This window comes from Muntiacus reevesi, chromosome 3 (assembly GCF_963930625.1).
Source record: "Muntiacus reevesi chromosome 3, mMunRee1.1, whole genome shotgun sequence".
NCBI lineage: Eukaryota > Metazoa > Chordata > Mammalia > Artiodactyla > Cervidae > Muntiacus > Muntiacus reevesi.
The window spans coordinates 107,623,965-107,645,628 of NC_089251.1; the positions used below are offsets into that span (position 1 = coordinate 107,623,965).

At 54.9% G+C, this 21,664-nt stretch overlaps 1 protein-coding gene across 2 annotated transcripts in view; it reads left to right on the forward strand.

Annotated features, from left to right (window-relative positions):
* Positions 1-15,663, forward strand: part of ZBTB40 (zinc finger and BTB domain containing 40) — a 74,934-nt gene extending 59,271 nt beyond the window's left edge. For both annotated transcript variants that reach the window (XM_065930016.1, XM_065930017.1), the window contains 6 exons: positions 2,523-2,687; positions 5,861-6,075; positions 7,377-7,539; positions 8,277-8,363; positions 9,473-9,690; positions 11,426-15,663. In XM_065930016.1, the coding sequence (XP_065786088.1) occupies positions 2,523-2,687; positions 5,861-6,075; positions 7,377-7,539; positions 8,277-8,363; positions 9,473-9,690; positions 11,426-11,620 (1,043 nt within the window). In that variant the 3' untranslated portion in view covers positions 11,621-15,663. The remainder of the gene's footprint in view (positions 1-2,522; positions 2,688-5,860; positions 6,076-7,376; positions 7,540-8,276; positions 8,364-9,472; positions 9,691-11,425) is intronic.
* Positions 15,664-21,664: the final 6,001 nt, after the last annotated feature.

Genomic DNA, 21,664 nt, shown 5'->3' on the forward strand with positions numbered 1-21,664 from the left:
CGGCACTCCAGCCCTCCTGCGTTGGTTTTCTCCATATAGCTTACCATAGGATCGATCTGTCATCTACCATCTTAATTTATTTTGTTTATAGTTGGTCCTCCCCCTGTTAGAATGCACGCTGCATGAGGATAGAGCGCTCAGTCTTTTTTTTCCCCCTCTTTCCCCTGTATCTGTGGAACTTAGAATAGTACTCAGCAAGAGGAGGCCCTCAATAAACATTTACAAGAGTGAATGAATTTCTTGAGCATCATTCCAGGTGCTAGAGATGGTGCAACTGTACACACCCTCATGGAACTTACATTCCAGTGGGTAAAACCAATCGTATATCGATGTATAATATAAATTCAGATAGTAGTCATTGCAGTGAGGGAAAATAAAGCCGAGTAAGCAGTAGGGGTGCAGGTCAGGCCCTGTTTATTTCTGTCAACAGTGAGGGCAGATGAGATCTGAGTAGAAACCTGAATGGAACCAGTGGAAGATCCAGGAGAAGAACATCACCATGAGGACCACACACCTCCACATCCCACATGGGAGTGAAAGAGCCTCACCTGCTTGAGGGGCCCAAGAGAACTAGAAGGGGCTGAAGCACAGTCCACGAGAGTCCAATGTTGAGAAATAAGGTCAGGGGGGTCACCAAAGGTTGCTCTTATAGGATCTTAGGAGTCAAGGTAAGGACTTGGCTTTTTATGTGAGGAGTGTTAGTTTCTATTGCTGCTGTAAAAAATTTCCAGAAAGAGTAGCTTGAAACAGCATGAATGTATTATCTTTTACCATCTTGAAAGTTAAAAATCCAAAATGGGCCTTGAGAAGCTTAGCACCAGAGTTTCGGCAGAGCGCGTTCCTCCTGAAGGCTCTCGGGGAGTTTGTTCCCTGCTTCTTGCAGCTGCCAGAGGGGGTTCTGTAGCTGCAGTCTCTGCCTTGTCATTGTGACCCCCCTTGCCTGTCCTCCCTGCCTCTTCGAAGGACCCTTGAGATTCCAGTTGGGCCTGCTGGTGTACCTAGGGTGCCCTCATCTCAAGATCCTTAGTCACATCTGCCAAGTCCCCTTTGCCATGTAAGGTGACGAGTGCACAACCTCGGGCGTGAGGCTGTGGGCCTCTTTGGGAGCACTGTCTGTCTACCACGGAAAGCCATGGGCGAGTTTTGAGCAGAGGAGTGATAGGATCTGACTCACAGCTTTTCTGGTTGACTCTGACCACTCTGGACAATAAACCTTAACAAGGCAGGTGTATAGGATAAACAAAGAGATAGTTAATCCATTGTGGACGTGATGGACTTTTTGATGAGAGCCATGTTGGCGGAGCTGTAAAAAACATTCAAGTTGGGGGCTGTATTGTTGAAAGTGGAAGTGACAGGATGGAGAATGGATTAGATGTGGGATGTGAGGGAACGAGAGGCATTAAGGATGGCTTAGGGGTTTGGACAGGAGCAACCAGGCAAGTGATGCTGCCCTTTAAGGAAACGGGGAAACTGGAGAGAGAGGGAGAGTGTGTGTGTGTGTGTGAGTGGCTGTGTGTGGGTGTGGGGGTATGTGAGAGTGTGTGTGTGTGTATGGGTGGGTGGGTGGTGGGGTAGAGAATCCGGAGCTCTGTCTTGCTATATGATAATTTGAGATACCCCTTAGACCTCCAAGTGGAGAAGGAGACCGATAGATAGGCAGTGACTGTAAGTCTGAAGCTTATGCTCTAAATGTGGGAGCTGTGAGTGTACAGATGGAATGCAAGGCTCTGAGATGAGATCATCCAGAAGGTGGAGAAGGCGGCCAAAGGCTGAGTCCTGGGCTTCTCAATAGTTTCAGCTTTTAGTTCTAGAAACCCTTTTCTTTCCTAACAAAATTTTATTCCAAAGGGTAAACATACGAAAAATGAAAATGAGTTTGGTCACCCTAGTTAAGGTCAACCCTATGATCTGGGGGGTCTGGACCCTAACCTTATAGGTTTTCCCCCTTTTTGTTGGCCCATAAGGGTGATTGGAAGTACAGTTGTTCTAGCATTTTTTTTTTTTTTTAGCAAGTACCAGGTTTCCAGACATGCTCTTTACCAGTGTTTTCTAATACTCTTTGGCAGTCTAGTCTGGTCATTGTATTTTCATTCCGTGTATGAGAAAATAGAGAAGGCAAGAGAATCTTTAGAGCAAGTTGCTGGCAGAAAATTTTCATTCTCGGAAGCTCTGTCTGTCATTTTTATGTGCATTTCTGCCCTGTGTGTTTTCAAAGGGATCCAGGCTCAGGTGTTTCTGGGCTCAAGAATATATCTGTTTCCTGGGAATGGAATCAGCTCGTCCTCACTTGCAGTGGCCAGATTCACAGATGGGTAGTCTCAGGGCAGGGAGGCCACGCTGATGCCCTCTGTGTGATCTGCTGTGTTGGTGAGGTGCCGTCTGACCGGATGGCCCAGAGCTCGCACCCAGCGCGTTACACAGTACCTGATGTTTCCCTGCCGTGTGCCTTAGAACGTGACTGTGTTTTTATGAATGCCCTACATGCCTGGTGCTGGCTCTGATAGACTCCTCTGTGTTTCCAGGGAAGATGTATGCCTGCCAGTACTGTGACGCTGTGTTTGCCCAGTCCATCGAGCTGTCCCGCCACGTGAGGACGCACACCGGCGACAAGCCGTATGTCTGCAGAGACTGCGGCAAGGGCTTCCGGCAGGCCAATGGGCTCTCCATCCACCTGCACACCTTTCACAGTACGTACTGAGGTTGCACCGGGCACCAGGCTGGGCCCTGGGAAGGCATGCAGCGGTCCTCACGGCGGCCGGCTCTCCACCCTCCCGGGCCCCGCTCAGCGCCTTCCCCTCCCCTGTCCTCCTGCAAAAAGCTGGAGTCCCTCTTTGCTATTTCCAGAAGAATCCCATTTTAACGTGTCTCTGTGTGATGCCTCATTTCTCTGTCCGGGCTATTTCCTTGTCTTCTGGTTTAGCCCACCTGGCTCTTCTTGGCTGACAGAGGCCAATTATGTTTGAAGGAAAGAGCCTCTGTGACAGACAGGCTCACAGAGCCCCAGAATATTTCCCATTTGTCTGCTGAGCTGCTTTCTTCTCCTCCCACCCCGCCTCTCCCACTCTCCTTCTGGTCATAACCTGCCTTTCCCCCGAGGAGCAGCCCGGACACTTTGTGAATTAATGTGTAGCGTGTGGCCCCTCGCGTGCCCCTTAAAAGCCTGCTGCTCAGCATCCTCTTCTGGATGCCTTGTGTTCACTCAGTTAGTGGGGTCTGCCCTGTCTTTGTGGAGAAGGAAATGGCAACCCACTCCAGTGTTCTTGCCTGGAGAATCCCAGAGATGGGGGAGCCTGGTGGGCTGCCGTCTATGGGGTCACACAAAGTCGGACACGACTGAAGCGACTTAGCAGCAGCGGCGGCCCTGTCTTTGTCCCCTTTGACTAGAACTGCTACGGGTAGAGACACATGTCCATTCTACACACACGGTGGGGAGGGAGAGGAGATTCTGTGATCCCCCATCATCAAGAAAGGGCTTTTTCCCCCGTGCTCAGTGGGTAAAGAATCTGCCTGCAATGCAGGAGACACAGGAGATGCGGGTTCAGTCCCCAGGTTGGGAAGATCCCCTGGAGACGGCAGGGCAACCCACTCCAGTGTTCTTGCCTGGAGAATCCCATGGACAGAGGAGCCTGGTGAGCTACAGCCCCTAGGGTCACAAAGAGTCGGATGTAACAAGTGACCGGGCACGCACGTACGCATCATCAAGGAGACACGCGCGGGTCACACCGTCTCCAGCCGCGCTAGTTGTCGCAGGCGCGTGATCGGCACAGCCCAGCGGGGGCTTCACAGCCCGGGTCTGAAATCACACGGGCCTGGGTTTGAATCTTGACTACTCTGCCATTCACTTCCTTGAGGCCTTAAACAGATTTCCTTCTCTTGCTAAGCTCCGCCCCTTCGGTAAGCGAGAGGAAATGGTAAGGCTGCCACACTGGGTTGTTGAGAGAGGAGAAGAGACCTCACACGTGGAGCGTGAAGCTCCACGCCTGACACTCAGAACGCGCTCAGGAAGTGCAGACAGCGCTGGTGACAAGAGCAGCCATCTCTGGTGCCATCTGTCACGGTCAGAGCCTGTCTCCTCCCTCACGCCCTGCACCTTGCATTCCCGTCTTCCCTTTTCCCCTCCCTGCCTCTGTTCCCCACACACCAGTTTCTAGCTGTTGGCAAATGCGGTATCTCACAAACATGTGCTTTCTGTCAACACGTTCAGGCCTGTTGTCAGCCGGCCAGCAAGGCACTTGGCCAGGGCGGGCATGTGCCCAGCGTGTGGCTGGACACTGGGCAGCACAGGAACACACAGTGCCTCCCACCGTGACCCGCATCACCCCCCAGGACTTTTACAAGGACGTCCAGCCGAGGGAGATCTGGCTTGGAGCCAGTGCCACAACTTGGAAGTCCGCTCAGCCTCTTTCAGTGGCGTTCCGCTCCAGTCACATTGTCCCAGGAGCGTTACGTGGGGTCAGGAGAGGGGCAGACTTATCAGTTTTCAGAGTAGAGCAGACCCTGAACCCTCCGCCATGACTTGGCGTGCGTCACCTGCAGCAGGTCCAGCATCCAGGCCCCTCTCTCGTCGGCTGTTCTTGCCTGTTTCATGGTCTCCTCACTGCTTCTGGAGAATCCCTTCAGGTGTCTTAGAAGACAGTGTGAATCTGAGATCTCATGAGCTCATGTCTGCGGGGAAACTAGTTAACGATCCCGAGTCCCACCGCATGTCGGAATTCCCAAGTTAATCTCAATCATCGCACACAGGAGATTGACTTGTGGGCTGGGCCTTTCTTGTGAGCAAAGGATTTTATTATTAAAACATTTTACTTTCCGTTACTTTCAGAGAAAGTACTCATGTCTCCTGCCACAGGGCTGGCAAATGTAGTCTTCATCAGTGCTAGTTTTCATTCTTGAGGTTCCCCCGAGGAGTTGCCTTGTCCAGTTAAGCATGCAGTGCAGAGCGTGGCCTGGTTACCCAGTTCCTCAATATCCTACTCATGCCATCGGACATTCTCTAAAGCTCAATTCTCCTAATCTGTAAAGTAGGGCTGGTCATAGAATCTGCACATAGGGTTATTGGAAGGATTGAGTGAATGAGGGCATGGAGGGCACTTAAAACTCGCCCGTCATATGGCACTTAGTAGACATGGCTTAAAAATGTTTTTGTGGTTGAATCTAAAGTGGGGATCAAGGACGCATTCCTCCTCTGAGTTGTCCTACTGACCACAGAGAAAGTAGTGATGCTTCAGTAGTGATGTATGGGGAGTCTCTGTGGAGAACTAGAAAACTCCACAGTGCCCCTCACCACCAGGGGAAGGGAAGAGTCCTGCTTCCTGGAAAATAGTAAAATCAAGTTTGAATCATAAGACGTGAAGTGAGGAGTTGAGGTAAACTGCTTAATGCTCAGTTCAGTTCAGTCCCTCAGTCGTGTCTGACTCTTTGCAATCCCGTGGACCACAGCACACCAGGCTTCCCTGTCCGTCACCAACTCCCGGAGCTTACTCAAACTCATGTCCATTGAGTCATGATGCCATCCAACCATTTCATCCTCTGTCATCCCCTTCTCCTCCCGCCTTCAATCTTTCCCAGCATCAGGGTCTTTTCAGATGAGTCAGTTCTTCGCATCAGGTGGCCAAAGTTTCGGAGTTTCAGCTTCAGCATCAGTCCTTAAATGCTCAGAGGCGCTTAATCCAGAAGCCTCAGAGGAGTCTCACCCCCCACCCCGGAACGAAGGTGGGAGGAGGTGGGTGGTAGATAACAGTGACTCCCAGCCCTTGGATCCATGGCCCCATGTGACCTCCGAGCAGCCTGGCGTCTGGAACTGCACACAGCCAACCTCTTCTCACTGACTGTTGCCTGTGGTGTCTCCCCCGCCCACCAGACATCAAAGACCCATACGACTGCAAGAAGTGCAGGATGAGCTTCCCCACCCTGCAGGACCACCGCAAGCACATCCACGAGGTACACTCCAAGGAGTACCACCCCTGCCCGACGTGCGGCAAGATCTTCAGCGCTCCATCCATGCTGGAGCGGCACATGGTGACCCACGTCGGGGGGAAGCCCTTCAGCTGCGGGATCTGCAACAAGGCCTACCAGGTGAGCCCGGCCCCCGCGGGAGCCTCCCCAGCTCCGCACCGCCCCCCGCCCCCGCCCTGTGGTCCCCCTCGGCCCCCTGGGGCTGGCGGCCTGTGGGACACCCCGAGTCTCCAGGATGTGACGGGACGGCTGGTTCTCATGAAGCACACAGCTGGTAGCTTACTCAGCTCCTCTGCGGTGACTGGTCAGAGTGGGGTCGGCGGGGAGCTTTAATTGGAGCCAAGAGTCCTTGCCTTCCTTCTCTTAGAGTTCAGCCTTGTCCTGAACTGAATGCTGCTTTTTCCCTGGATACTCAACATTCTTTGGAACCTATTGATCCGTGTGTCAAGGGATGTGAGGATGACAGTGGCTGGAATTATCTTGTTTAGCAGAATTACTGGTGTTTTGTGGGTTTCTTTTTTTTTTTTTTCCTTAACTCCTAGGAAAGAGCTCTTTTTTTTTTTTTTACCTTAGAGTTCGCTATGTAATTAAGTGAAACCCCATGTGGATCTGAAAAGAAACCACATCTGTGAAAAGCCCTCTGAGACCACAGAGCGGAGGATGGCCCTTGCTGGCGTCTGTAACACTTGGGTACAGAGAGATGCCCAGCAGCTCATTTCAGCTCAGCTGACGTGGACAGCTAGCTTTGTTCTGAGCCTTGTGCTGGGACGCTGGGTTTGCAGGGCTGGGTGACACCTAGGCTGGCTCTCTGGGAATCCGTGGAGCTGTAGGGAGAGTGTCACAGCGCCGCTCCAGAACCCAGGAGGCAGGGACCCTGGCTTTCGGAGCTGGCCCAGCAGCCCCTCTCCAGGCTTCCCTGCTGCGCCCTGGGCCTCCAGAGACAGCTGGGTGGTGAAGGACAGATTCTCCAGGCAGGCCAGGGTGTGGCTCTGGTGCTTCTGTTTGCTAGTCGTGTGACCGTGGGCACTGCAGAGAGCCTCGCACCTCCCCCCCAGGCGTGCTGTGAGGCTGCGTTTCTGAAGGGCCCAGCCCTGCCCTGTCGTGGCCTCAGTACACACACGGGCACCTCGTTGCTATGAATACCAGCCTTCCGTCGCCTGTCAGCGCTCACGGTGACGCGTACGAGTGAGACTCCAGGTCAACTAACTAACTGGGCTCCCCACTCCTTGCAGCTCCTTTCTCTCTAAGATTGGCTGCTGCCTTATTCAAATCAGTTTTTGCTCAAATAAACTCTTTAAAAAAAAAAAGAGTGGGACTCCAGATCATAAGCTTCCCTGGGAGCGCTTGTCTCTCCTGAGTCTTTGTGAACCCTCCAGCTTCCGGAAACATTTAAGACCTGACGCTTGCCACATTGCTTTCAGCAATTGTCCGGCTTGTGGTACCACAATCGGACCCACCACCCAGACGTGTTTGCTGCTCAGAACCATCGATCTTCCAAGTTCTCGTCCCTCCAGTGCAGCTCCTGTGACAAGACCTTCTCCAACACCCTTGAACACAAGAAGCACATCAAAACGGAGCATGCAGGTGACGCTGGGGTTCCCCAGACAGGGAGTGGGGTCTGGCGAGTGGGAGGGGCCCAGTGGGTCAGCGCCCTGGGCTCCAGCCCCAAATTGCTCCTCCCCGTGATGGAGCATGGGGTGCTTCGGTGATTCCCCGGCACGCCCTGGAATGCCCGTGGGTGCCATGTCCGTCTACCCGTCCACTAGCAGAGGCAGAGGTCCTAGAACCTCGAGCAGTGTGACTCCCGCCGTCCCCGGGTGATGGGGGTCGTGACACAGGAAAGGGCACACAGCCTGGGGTGGGTCTCCTCACTCCAGTGTGTGACCTTGGGAAGTGACCCTTCTCTCTGAGCCAGTTCCCTTCTCTTCAGAAGGTCGATTATTCACACCTGTGTGGCAGGTAAATGGCATGATGATGGCAGCTCGCGCTCAGGGAGGCTTTCCTGAGCGCATGGCAGTACGCTAAGCCCCGGGTGTTTCCTCCTTTGATTCTGCAATCCTCCCCTTTACATCCAGCCATTCTGGATCCACGTCTGGTGCTCTTTACCACACATTTCGCTGGTGTGTTGGGCTGGCCAGAAAGCAACATCGTGCAGAAAAACTGAATGAACTTTTTGGCCAACCCCTAGCGTAGGAGTCAGGTTGCTAGCGCTTGTAAGATGCCCACGATGTGTGCACCCTCGCCCCAGCCCCGGTACTCCCCGGCCTCCGAGAGTCTCCCTTTCGTTCTTCCCACCACGTCTCTTCTCGTGCGCTGCGCAGACATGAAGTTCCATGAGTGTGACCAGTGCAAGGAGCTCTTCCCCACGCCAGCCCTGCTGCAGGTTCACATCAAGTGCCAGCACTCAGGTCAGTGCCCCGCAAGGTGCCCCAGGGCAGGGCGACCCAGGGCGCGTCCCCTCCCCGTCCCCCGTTCACAGCTGCGCGGCCCAGGCTAAGTGCCTCATCTGCAAAGTGGGGCCGAGGGTACTGCCTGCCTCATCGGGTAACCGTGAGACCCAAACACGGCAGTGCGCGGAGCACTCTCCAGGCCCCGCGCGGACAGGCATCTCACGCATCGCCTGTGATGGTCGTTGCTGCTGCTATGTTGCATCAAACCTAAAAGCCAGTTGTTTAAGAGGCACCGTTTTTAACGAACCATTAGAAAAACTGGTTATCCTAAGTTATGCTCTGGGCTCAGTTTGACATAGATTTTTATGCAGTCTCATCTGCCATTAAGTAAGTTGATTAACATAAGAACTCGGCTTCCCAGAGTAGCCCTCAGGTGAAATTGTTGGCATGCATGTTATTCCACACGGGGTTGTCCTCTGCCATCAAGAGCGCCGGGGAGGGAGCGCGTGGTAAGGCCTGTGGTTTAGGTCTCCTGAGCATTAGCGTAGAGCTAGTCTCTTCTGATTCCTGCTTTGGGAATGCAGCTCACCATTCAAACCTGACCTCCCCCCTCCTCAACCATTGGGTTCCTGTGAGTTAGAAACACGCACGGCTCCCGTCTCAGGGCTTTTCGTTCAGGCAGTGGACAGGCATGCTGCAGGTGTGCATGCTGCCTCTTTAAGAGTGCGTGCACAGGCGCTCGTGGACAGTTACACCCGACCTGCATGGCTTGCAGCAGCGGTACATCATTGATCCCATTTCAGAGATGTTAAAAGTGACAAAATGGTCAACATCATTACCATTGAATGAATGAATAATAGGCTTTGGCAGAGGCAGATGTAGCCTGAATCGGATGCTAATGAAGCTGAACTTGGGACCTCTCACTGGTGGGACTTTTCCAAAGCTCCCAATCCTGTGTGTGTAAATTTGTATTCATTTCCCTAAAGAGGGCTCCCCAAGTTGTTCAAGCTCCAGGCCCCACACAAGCTGAAGAGCTGCCCCTGGACGCCTGGCCCAGCCCCGCCCCGCCCCTTCCCAGCCCCGACCTGCCGGGGTCCCTCAGCCACACGTTCCTCCCCCTCCCGCAGGGTCGCAGCCCTTCCGCTGCCTGTACTGTGCGGCCACCTTCCGCTTCCCGGGGGCCCTTCAGCACCACGTCACCACCGAGCACTTCAAGCAGTCGGAGAGTACCTTCCCCTGTGAGCTCTGCGGGGAGCTCTTCACCTCCCAGGCCCAGCTGGACTGTCACCTGGAGTCTGAACACCCAAAGGTGCTGGGCGCTGAAACGCAGTCGCAGTTGGTGCAGGTGATTGTGGGACCTCGGATGCGGGGTGCTGACCCAGGGGTCTTGAGGCTTCTCCGGAGGCAGCCCCTTCAGACAAGTAGCCTTTCTTCCTGGGACTCTCAGGGGGCTCCGTGAGTGATGACTTCAAGGCCAGGAGGATCTTGCAGAAGTCTCCCTGGATCTTTTATCAGAGAGAACACAAAATTCTAGCCACCTGGTGGCTGCCTGTGAAATGGCCCCTGGGTATAGAGAGGCTGGAAAAAGAATTTTAAAAGCAAAATGACCTGGGCCTCTGCTCCCAATTCACACCCTCCCTCACCCTCTGTGGACCACCATGGGGTGTGGTCAGAGTTACAGGAAACCTTGGAGGAGGTGGATGAGCTCTTTGTTGGGACCACCTTGGGTGGAAACACTTTGATAAGCCCCTGTGGACTGGGCTCAAAGCATGTTTGAATGTCTGGGCTTTTCTGGGGGAAAACCTGCCTCTTCTCAGTTTCAAGGCTGTGTTTTCTCCAGCCCTCTTTGTGTCTCTGGAACTCTTACTGCTCTTCTGGTCTTCTCCAGAGAGGGTGGGCAGAAGAGGAAATGAAGCTCCATTCTGTTGATTGACAGTAAATTGTGGCTGGACCAGAGAGGGGCTGGGAGCTGGCTGGGCTGCACTCCATCCTGTCCCGTTGAGCAGTCCCTTCAGCGGTATTCCTGCAGGCCTCTGTGCAGAGCAGAGGGCGAGGCAGGTGTCCAGGCCTCTGGGTGCTGCTCCTGCTGCCATTTCAGAAGAACAGCTCTGCTTTTATTTTATATATATATATATATAAGGACTCTTGGTAAGATGTCCTTTGGAGGGGAAAAACAAAAGAGAGTCCATTGCTAAAACAACAGTTTGAAAGCTGCTGTCCTAGATGATTTTTTATTGAACGTTGCAGTCAGCCTCTTCCCTCCCACAGCAGAGACGTGGCTGAGCTTGGCTCCCCCGTCTCTCCACTCCTGTCTAGAGGAGGACACACTCTCTGCTCTCGACCAGCCCTCAAGAATCAGGGTGGCTGAGCCCTGTGTGGGCCCTCCGCATTGACAGCATCAGCTATCCCAAGCTCCATGGCTCAGAAGGTTGAGGTTCAGGCAGCAAGTAGGTGTTCTTAGCAGACTAGTTCTCCCGGTGATGGGGACGTCAGCTCTATCAGATGATGCACATTTGAAGGGGTACCTCAGCTGGGTGAGCTGCGCAGGGGAGCTGATAGAAGCCACATTCTGTCTACCTGTTCTCTCCTGTAGCCACCTAGCCTCCCAAGTGAGGCCCTTCACCTGATCAAGGCCCAGACACGCCACCTACGGCAAGCTGAGGCTACCAGTCAGCCATCCCCATTTCCCCAGTCCAAGCATGACACGAACCACCTTCATTCAGTAGCACTCCTTTCACATGGCACTTAGCTCTGTGGTGTAATCCTCGAGACAGGAACACCAGTGTGAGAAGCGGAGCCCGTGTTCACTGGTGTGTAATCATAGAGTCCAGGCGCCCTGAGATGGCGTACTGAGCTAAATTATAGCAATTTAGCACACAGAGTTATTTAAATTGTTTGCCTGCCTTCTCTTTTGCATCACGGGTGTGTTAGACTTGCCTCTTCCCATTAGGCACATGTAATTGCTCTCCTCAGGTGAAAACATAAATACCATCATTACAGCGTGAGAGGAAAACCATGTAAATTCTGGGGAGCCAGCTGTGGACACTGCCCAGCCCTGCCTCGCGGCCTTTCCCTTTCAGGTGATCCAGACCCCAGAGCCGCTGGCTCCGACGGAGCAGGTGATCACGTTGGAGGAGACCCAGCTTGCTGGCTCACAGGTGTTCGTGACGTTGCCGGATTCCCAGACAGCCCAGACCAGCTCTGAGCTCGTGGCCGTGACTGTGGAGGACTTGCTGGACGGGACCGTGACCCTGATCTGTGGGGAGGCCAAATGAGTGGCTGCTCGTGGCGGGGGGGTCCTGCGTGTGCAGTGGAGGAAAAGCTCCACACTTGCCTGTTGCCCTTCCTCCCTGGCACGGTATTGAGCATCTTAGCTTCGCACCAACCTAAGTGGTCTCCCTTGGGAAAGGGGCAGAAGCATGGCTGTTCTCGTAAAACCAGCATCTGAGTCATTGGCAGCCAACACGACCACCCCCCCGTGGTCGGCAGGCCCGTTCCCCACAGGCCTCCTGTGGCGGCCTCTGTGACCCTGTCCACCCCAAGTGGAGTGAGGCTTCTGAAACAGCCTGAAGGAGCAGTGGGGTAAGGGCCGGTGACCAGAGGGACAGGTGTGACGTGCCGGGAGCCCTCAGTGTGCGGAGTGGCAGCTCCAGGCGGGGCCGTGGCCTGCGGAGTGGGCCAGCACACACTGCCAGTGCCTTCTGGCCGTTGAGAAGGGAGAGAGCCGCACCGTCAGACCATGCAGGAATCCCTCTCCTCGAGTCTGGTGTCCTCCCAGCCCCCGCACGGCGGTGGTAGGACCAGTAGCCGCATGCCCATCAGGAAGGCCTCGTTTCCAGGCCGAGGCCCACCCTGTCGGTTGCATCGGCCCTTCCCATGGCCGTGGGGGTGTCCGCTGTGAGGCCACGTAGCTGCAAACCATGCCTGCCCTCCCGGAAACTCCTCGTGGTGTTTTGCACCAGAGGCTGGTTCCCACGGTGTTTCCGGGGTGTCCTTATCCCCTTTCCTTAATCAAAGCCTCACCTTCCACCCAACCTGGAGGCCTTGGCCGCCGCCCCCTGGTGCACGTGGGCCCAGGGGGCGCGGTGCCCGCAGCCCCCAACTCCTCCCCCTGCCCCGGGTGTCGCCTCAGTGGCAGCGCCCTTCCCGGCCGCCACGGGGAGTGCTGGCCAGCAGGCCTCTGAGGTCTGAACTTCACAGAGCTTTTTTTTTTTTGTCTTCAGTTCCCAAAATATAATCTGATAATTAATGGTTTATGGAATCCATTATGAAGTGCAATTAGATGGATATAGGTTCCCGCCGTTTGGAGGGAATGGCTAGCATTTATCTTCCTTTCCTTGATGCCAGAAGGTTGATGTCTGCGAGGGCAGCGTGTCCACGCCCAGCACGGCTCCCTGCCAGCTTGTGCAGCTAAGCCCCTGTCTGATCCCTCACCCTCACGGTACAGGCCGCCTGAAGACAAGGCCACCCCTTCTCTCTGAGCACATTTCACATCACCAGGCACCAGCAGGGGAGGGGGTCGATTCGAGTCACTGAGGTCAGTCCTTTTATCACCATCACACTTTGCTGGCCGGACCACAGGATGGCCCTTACCACCAGCCCGCTCTCTGCAGGCAGCTCTGCAGCTCGCTCCCACCTCCAGCCGCGTGCTCGTTTTCTGTGCAAATCGCTTGAGCTTGTCAGTTCAGGGATCTTCCTGTTAGGAAGTAAATGAAGTTTTCAAAGGCCAATGACTGACCAGAAGATGGTGCTCAAACCTTTAAGACTTGGCCTCCCTGTGAGGCCCTCGCTGCTTCTGCCAGGGCTGTCTCTATCTTCTTAAGGTTTCTTAGCCCCGTGAGCTGTCAGACCAGGACTGCTCTTGATCAGCAAATGACGAGATGACACCGAAGCTCCGCTTGGCACCAGATAAAACCCCACTGAAAGGACGGAGCTGTCCAGCCCGCAGGGTGTGGAGGCCAAGCCCGGCAGATAAGAAGGCAGGGGTACTTGGGAATCGCAGCGTCATCAAAACTTCTTCCAGCCAAAAAAGGAAAAATTTAAAAATTAATGACTGAGGACCTGTAGGGGAAAGTGATTTTTTTTTTCTTTTTAAAAAAGTCTTCTGAATAAAGAAAGCTGTAAACTTTAACCCCAACTTTCCGATCCTTGTCAAGTACCGAGACACCCTTTTCTCAGGTTTCGGACAGAGACCCAGACGGAGGCAGGACGCTCCTTCACCTCAGAATGGCCGGACCCGCAGCTCGCTTTGCCGAGAGCAGGCGGGGAAGCGGGGCTTGCCGCCTGCTGCGCTCTGAGCCCCGGCACAGGCAGCGGGAGCACGAGGCCTGTGTGGGTTCTGGTCGGCGCGAGGGGAAGGTCCACCCTCAGTCTCGTTTCTGCTCCAAGTGGACCTCTGCAAGATGCCGCATCAACGGTGATTTTTACACCGCTGCTCCCTGGAGATCCCCAAGCATAGATTCCACTGTAGGAAGACTTCTCTAGTTCCGTCTGCCCAAGAGACTCTGAACTGCAGGACGCTGTTCCCGGGTTGCTTTGTCCACATCACTGGCTGTCATGTGGCACTCGTGGCCTTTGCTGCCGTGTCGCTGCCCCGACGGTCTCGGGGCTGAACCTTGGGGCACTGGCCATGGTACCCAGAGTCTGTGGGCTTTCTTGGAACACTTGGATTTATTCGTGAGACCCCCGCCCCTCCCCGCCCAGCCCCCTTCTCTGATGTCAGAGCTCCTGAAATGCCTGGTGAGGAGGAAAGGGCAGGCAAATTCCAGGCTGGAGTCTGATTCCATGGGAACAGTGGGGGATCTGTGATGGAAAAGCATTTGCTCATCACAGGTGAGTGAGGCAGCTAGACACTCAGGAGCAAGGACCACCCTGGGAAGATGGGCCTGGGCAAGTGTGTGAACAGAGGCTGAAAGGGAGTGGACAGAGACAGCGGTCTGTACTTGTTTATTTTATAAGGCCTCTCTCTTCTGTCTCAGAAGCTGTATGTTTGGGAAACGCTGAGCCCAGGAAGCACCACAATCTCTGGTGTGAAAGCAGGGTTCCGCTGGTGGTTCAAGTCCTCTCTGAGGAAGCTGTCTGACTCTCCCCCCCGCCAACCACGGAGTGTTCTTCAGCTTCATCCCCCGGAAAGAGCCCTGAGAGTCGCAGGCTGAAAGGAGACCCAGTCAGACAAAGGCACACAGGGAGACGAGGAGCCCGCTCTCTGCCCGCGGTGTGACTTGCACCAAGGAGAAAGCTGGGACGGGCCCAGAGCTTCCCTATCCCAGGCGACGCTGCAGCCACCATAGGCTAACTACATATTAGTATTGAGGGTGCGGGGGGCGGTGTTTATATCTCACGTCCCTGAGATCTACAAATGGACCGAGGGTTGGAGGATCTGCCAGCCTTACACAATGGTTCCAGGAGACAAGCGGTATCTCTGAAATTGGGGTAGATAGTTGGGCAGCGGTGGAGAAAATCGGGGGTGCTTTTGTCAGAGGAGGGCTTGAGCAGCCTCTGCCCAGCTCCACTGGTCCCAGCGTGTTCCCGGGCTCTGGGGAGTCAGGGAGAAAGTGGGCACGAAAGAATGATCTGGGGTCTTGTGGCCATGGAAAACTTTGGGGCTGGTAGGACTTGGGCCCAAAGCTCAGCAGCACAGCCAGAAAGAAGTCAGAAAGTTGCTCCCCTCGGACTCGGCTTGGGGGGAAGGGAGAGGACATTGTGCTTTGGGGATGACATTGTTGGAAAAAAGAAAAAAAAAAAATCCCCTGGGCTAATTTAGATTTCTTCCCAATCTGGAAATGTTTGATCACGTCCTTTACAAAGGCTAGCCACAGTGGCTACCACCCGTGGTGAGGGCAGCTAGCCGTCACAGGGTGCTGTTGGAACTGGATTACAGACCATTAATTTGCATTCAACTTGAACTACTCTATATAAATAAAATACGTACTTTGGAAAGAATTATGCTGTGTGAGTTTCAAATGGACTGTGATGATGCAGACCCGTGTTCTCTGTGGTTGTGGGCAGCTGTCAGATGGGAGCAGGCTGGACAGGCCTGCTTTCCCAGGGGCTCTTGACCCTGCGGGCCGTGTGAGCACGGCCTGGGGACGGCCAGGACCCGCCTGTCAGGTGGAGTCTCCTTTTCCAGTCCCTCGCTCCCAGGGAGCAGGCGTGGTGTCTGGGTTTCAGAGACCCACCTCGGCGCATCCCAGCCCTGTCACTTTATGACTGTGACCTTGGTGAGATCCTTATCCTCTCTAAGCTCCCTCCTCCCAGCGCTCGCTCATTCACAAATAGAGGAAATTATTGTATTTACCCCACAGAATTGTTCTAATTAAAAGCCTGGATTTAATGAACTTGATGTTGAAAATTGTAGTTGTTATTAATAAGTCCTTCACATGCAGGTCAGCCGTTCCCTACATTTTCCAGTGCTGGGGAGAGCATTCATTCCCGCCCCTTTACACGTCTCACCTCTTCCCCTCTCTCTCTGCATCCTTGGGGATCTTGAGAACACCCACCACTTTCCATTTATCTCTTGAACCTCAACTGCCCCCAAAGCGCAAAGTGCTGAGCAGATAACTGTGAAATAAGCAGAAACCTTTCGTGGTGAACAGCTGAAAATGTCACGTTGCTGGCAGCCAACGCGGAAACGAGAGGGAGCCACGCGGGCAGGATGTTCCCAGTTTCCGCAGTGAGAGTCCTGCGGGGAAGGCGGGGGCATCGTACCCCGCACCCCCCTGAGCTCAGGTCTGCCCCGAGGCGGGGTTGGGGTGGCTCTGCTCACGTCTGGGACAGTCCTGACCCTTGCCCAGAGCCCACGAGGCCTCTAGGACGTAGGCCTTTCTGCCTGAGCAGTGTGTGTGGGGAGGGGTCTGGAGCCGTCGGTCGTGTCTGGAGCAGTGATCCTGGGCTCTGGCCGTGAAGGTGAGTGCGTGCAGAGGTGAAGTGCTGCTCTGGGTCAGGAGTGGTTGAGCAGAGCAAGGAGAGCGGCCGGGCGATTCCCCGGCGGTGTCGTTATCTCAAGTCTGGGCCGGGGGTCGGCTGCTGGAAGCACAGCCAAGTTGCAGCTTCCCAGCCCTCCTCCCATCTGACCGTGAGCTTGGGCGAGTCATTCCTGACGACGGCTGTGAGGGGGAGGGCCAACATCTGTAAAATGCCCAACGGTATGACGTCTGTTCCTGATTCTAGTACTTGAACCTGAGGGAAGAGGGCAGAGAAGGGCAGGACATGCCCTGGGATGGAGGGCCTGGAGCAAAGGGCAGGGGAGCCCCAGACCCAGACCCAGAAGTTCCCGTGGAGCTCCCTAGGCCGCACTATAAACAATCCAGAGCCTCTGTCTCAGGCCGGGGTGGACAGCGATAAGAGGGGGACAGGACCTCCCAGAAGGAGCCGGGATTCTCGGAACTGCTTGGCCCCACCGCCTAGGGGTCCCGTCCGAGGAAGGGCGCAGACTGGCGGTCTGGTGGGCAATCCAGCCAGAAGGCGGGAAGCGGAAACACCAAGGATGCGATGGCGTCCAGCCGTCCCGCCTTGCCTCTGGAGCTCTCAGATTCATTGTTTATCTTCCCTTCCACGAGCCAGTGCTCAGGCACGTGTTTGGGTAAAAAAGAAAGAACTTGGGGCTCCACGTGCCTTGTCCTAGACCTTTGTTGGGAAGCACTCCAGGACTCACGGCTTCACTGAGAAGAGAGGATCTAGGACATGGTTGCGGGGGGGTGGTGCGGCGGACGAGCTCAGCTTCTTGTGAATCCTCGCCAGGCCTTTCTTGTGCGTCTGTCCTGCCTTCTGCTCTGTCACCCGGTGCTACCAGAGCATGGGTCCCGCGTCCACTGGACACTTGTATTTCCCACATGCCTGGCACCAGACGGCGAGCTTTGGGGGTTTGCGGGTGTCCCTCCTGCCCAGCCAGGGACCGGCAGAGCTCCTCCAGTTGCCCTCATACCCTCAGGCAGGACTCACCTTCCGCCTCTCCCCACTGCTAGCGAGCGGGGCTCCCCAGTTACCTATGGGCGGGTCCATCAGGACATCCTCCTCTCTCTGTCCTCCGAGAAGAGCTGGGCAGAAGGCTGACAGCAGCTCGCCCAGCCCAGAGCTCCCCAGCTGCTCTGATCAAACACCACTCCTGCCGGCTCTGCGTGCACCAGTTCCCCCAGCGCAGGCCGGAAACAGCTGATCAAACACATCAGGACAAGGTCAGTCCAGGGACCCACACTACCCCTCCAGGAGAGATTTCACAGACCTGCCATCAGGAGGGTCTGATAAAAACGGACAAGGGGTGGGGAAGCGGACCCACGGGGCTGACCCAGGACGAAACATCTCTTCACTCCATTTTGAAACCTCTGTGCTCCATGCAGGGTTCAGACCAAAGCCCACATTTCCAGACAGGCCAGAGCCAGAGCTGCCTCTGAGCCCAGGGAGCCAGGGGGATGCGTGTGCACACAGGACTGTGGGGGTGAGAGAGGTGTCAGGTAGGAGCGCGTGGGCTTGGGAGTGTGGGGCTGTTAGATTGTCACAGGATGACTTGAGAGCCTCCCTTGCTAAACTGTGACCCTTTCAAGGGCAAGAACTGTGCATTATCCTTTTTGTTCACACACACACACACACACACACACAGGCTGGCACAGCAGGTGTCCTTTTGAGCTGAAGTTCTGGAGCCTGTGGGGTCCTATCATGTACATGGTCTCATGCCCGATGCTGTGGAGGTTGAGGGTAGATCAGGCTAATACAGCAAGGAGATCAAACCGGTCCATCCTAAAGGAAATTAACCCTGTGTATTCATTGGAAGGATTGATGCTGAAGCTGAAACTCCAATACTTGGGCCACCTGATGCGAAGAACCAGGACCCAGGTCTTGATGCTGGGAAAGATTGAGGGCAGGAGGAGAAGTGGGGGGTGGCAGAGGGTGAGATGGTTAAATAACATCACTGACTCAGTGGATCATGAGTTTGAGCAAACTCCAGGGGCTAGTGAAGGACAGGGGACCCTGGTATGCTGCAGTCTGTGGGGTCTCAAAGAGTCAGACACGACCTAGTCAACACGACTGGACAACAGCAACAACAGGCTAAGACAGTGTGTGATGCCTGCTCCGATGGGACTGCTAAGCTGGCTGGCCAGGCAAGGACTGCGGATGAGACATAAGTACCAAGAAGCCCATGCCAGTGCAGACGTGCAACCTAAACACCTGTAAACGCTGTGTTCCTTTCTCTCTCTCTCTGTTTAGTTTCGTCTTTTTCACAGGTGGGAGTGATTAATATTTTCAAGAAATGCTCTCATCATTAATAATTAGTGTTTTTAAGTGCTTAGCACATGTTGGACTCTGGATGAAGAGCTTTATGTAATTCTTATTTCACCAGCACCATGATATAGGTGCTGTTGTTACCCCACATTTCAGGCGAGGAAACCCGCCCAGGAAAGCCACTTGACGGGTACATGGCCAGTGAGCAGCTCAGCTGGGATGTGATCCAGACTGCCTGACTCCAGAGTTCGATCTTTTTCTTAACTTTTAATTTTGTGCTGGGGTATAGCCGATTAGCAATGTTGTGATGGGTCAGGTGGGCAGCGAAGGGACTCAGCCACACATGAACACGTGTCCATTCTCCCCCGAACCCCGCTCCCATCCAGGCCACCCGGAGTTCACTCTTAAACACCAGGCTACATCCAGGCATTTCTTGCTTGATACCCAGTTAGCCAGAAGATACCTGGGCAGCCAGCTTCTCAGTCCTTGGGCCACTGGTCAGGGCCATCTGGACGATCATAGACCTACCGCATCCCCTGACCTGCTTCCTCCTTGACCTCCCCCTCCATCTCTCCTGCCTGAGACAGCCAACCAGGCCGGAAACTCTGCTTATATCAGCTGGATATGTGTCCAGTAGCAATAGGAGTCATGCCCTTCGCCTTGTTTTGGGACTAGATCGTTTGTGGTCTAAGAACTGTCACTTGGAGGGGCCCCTGCTACCTCTCACAGGGTCACCAGCCCCCAGTGGACCCTTGATGGCTCGTCCAGGGCTCTTCCTTCAAATCAGAGGACCGTCCAGGCACTGTCTGAGCTCCCACTGAGCCCAGCTTGGGGTCGGGCACGAGTGTGTGAGGGTGCTTCTCCCCCAGGAAGCTCAGGGAAGCGGCACAGCCTCTCTGCCTTCCCCATCTCTCCTGTTATCCTGTGATCCTGAAGGAAGCAGTGTTTCCTAGAACAGCAGTGCTTTTTTGGGGGGACACAGGATCAGGAGACAATAGAGCATGCAGCGGTTCAGAGGCCGCTGTAGAGTTACTCAGATCTGAGTCCAGATCCCTGCCTGGTCCCCTGTTACGTGTGTGCTTTGGGCATGTCTGCGTGTCTTTACCTGATTGTTTTTCTTCTCTGTAAACTGGAGGTGATGAAAGTCTCAGGGTAATTGTGGAGATTAAAAGGAACGCCTGTGAAATTCAGGTGTTACTAGTGGTAACGAGCCCACATGCCAACGCAGGAGAACTAAGAGACACTGGTTCGATCCCTGCATTTGATACGATCCCCTGGAGGAGGGCGTGGCAACTCACTCCAGTATTCTTGCCTGGAGAATCCCAGGGACAGAGGAGCCTGATGGGCTCCAGTCCACAGGGCTAAAAAGAGGCAGTCATGACTGGAGTGGCTTTGCATGCACGCATAGGTCATGGTATGTAGGAAGTTTTCCATAAAAATGACCCCATTCATCAAGGGACCCAAAGCCCCAGGCAGCCCTTGCCCCGGTGCAGAGATCCCACTGGGTGCTTCCAAAACTCAGGTAGGGTGTGGGGGAGTGGAAGGTGAAAAAGAGGGCCAACCGGACAGAGTCCCCGGAGGGCAGGGCCCGGCTGGGTGTCTCTCCGACCCCCATTTCCTTGATATCTGCATCCAGGGAGCACCTGCTGCAAGATTGGCGAGCGGCGAGCCCAGGCCTGGAGTCCGGACACCGGGAACTGCGCTCCTGACGCTGCCCCCTGCTGCCCCTCGGGGCCACCTGGAGCGAGATCCTACAGCCCAAGGGGCAGTCACAGGGGCAAGCAGACGTCCTGGATAGAACCTGGCCCTGTGGCCCCAGTGGGCTCGCTGTCTTGTCCCGGCATCAGCGGAATAGGTCGTCTTGACCCATTTCTGTGCCAACCTGGTCTCTGGGCTTGGAGCAGGAGAGTTCTGGGGTGGGGGGTGGGGGGTAGATAGAGGGGAGGGGCACGGAACCCAGAAAGGCAAGGAGGTGGCAGGTCCTTGGCCCAGAGACGGGGCCTCCAGCGTGTTGTGCAGGAGCAGCAGGCCCGGAACACCTTACACTTGAGGAGCACTCTGCTGCTCTCAGATCACTTCCATTTGCGTCACCGATCCTCAGGGTAACGTGGAAGTGTAGAGTCAGTATCTTCATGGTGACCCTTTTCCAGTGAAGGAATTCAGATGCAGCCTCCTCTGAGGACCCGAGGGTCCTCAGCTAGTGAGATGGTTTGGACACCAGTTGGAGGCTTTGCCCACCTCGCCACGCTGCCCTGTGACTCTCTGGTTCCCCTCCATGACTTCATGACTTGCAGTCATTTGCTCGCCTGACTCTGGGCAGCATTGCTCTGAGGCTGGAAGGGCTTGAATGATTATTTTGCAGATGAAGAAACTGAGGTTCCGGGAGGTGATGTCACTCGGTCCCGTGGGAAGTCAGTAGCAGAAATGCAGTCAGAGCAGCTGGACCCGGCATGACCTTCACTTTGCAAGGAAGGGCACACCTGAGGCCAGGTGAGGGAGGGGACTCAGGGCTCAGCTGGAATCCCCAAGGAGGGGCAGGCTGAGCGTCCGTTACCGCCCTCTGCCCTGGCCTGGCCAGGTGTTCACCCGCCCAGTGAGGTCACAGGTGAGCCCCTCCGACAGGACCCTCTCTGATGACGGAGGTGGTCTATCCCGCACCGCCCATGTGGGGCCACCGTCAGATGTGGCTTTGAGCACTTGAAACGTGGCCAGTGTGGCCGAGAAGCCGGGTTTAAAACTTTAAATGGTCGTGTATGGCTAGTGGCTGTCGTCTAGATGGCAGAGAACGGGGTGGAGGCTCAGAGGTGATCACTGCACAGGAAGTGGGTGAACCTGTATTCAAACCAGGTCCGTCAGACTCCAAAACCCACCACCTTCCCCCGCCTGTCAGGAGGGAAGTGCAGTGAGCGAGTGGGTAACACTGGCCTCCCGAGGTTCAGAACACCTAGCTTCCTTCGGTAAGGCTTCCCTGCTTCATGCTTGTAGGATCAGTGTCTCCACTGCTCTGCGCCCGCCCCGTCTTCATCCTCATCCTTTTTATTTATTGTACCAGGGTCTCCACCTCCCCGGTGACTGACCTGGTACGTCCTCTATGGTGACGGTAC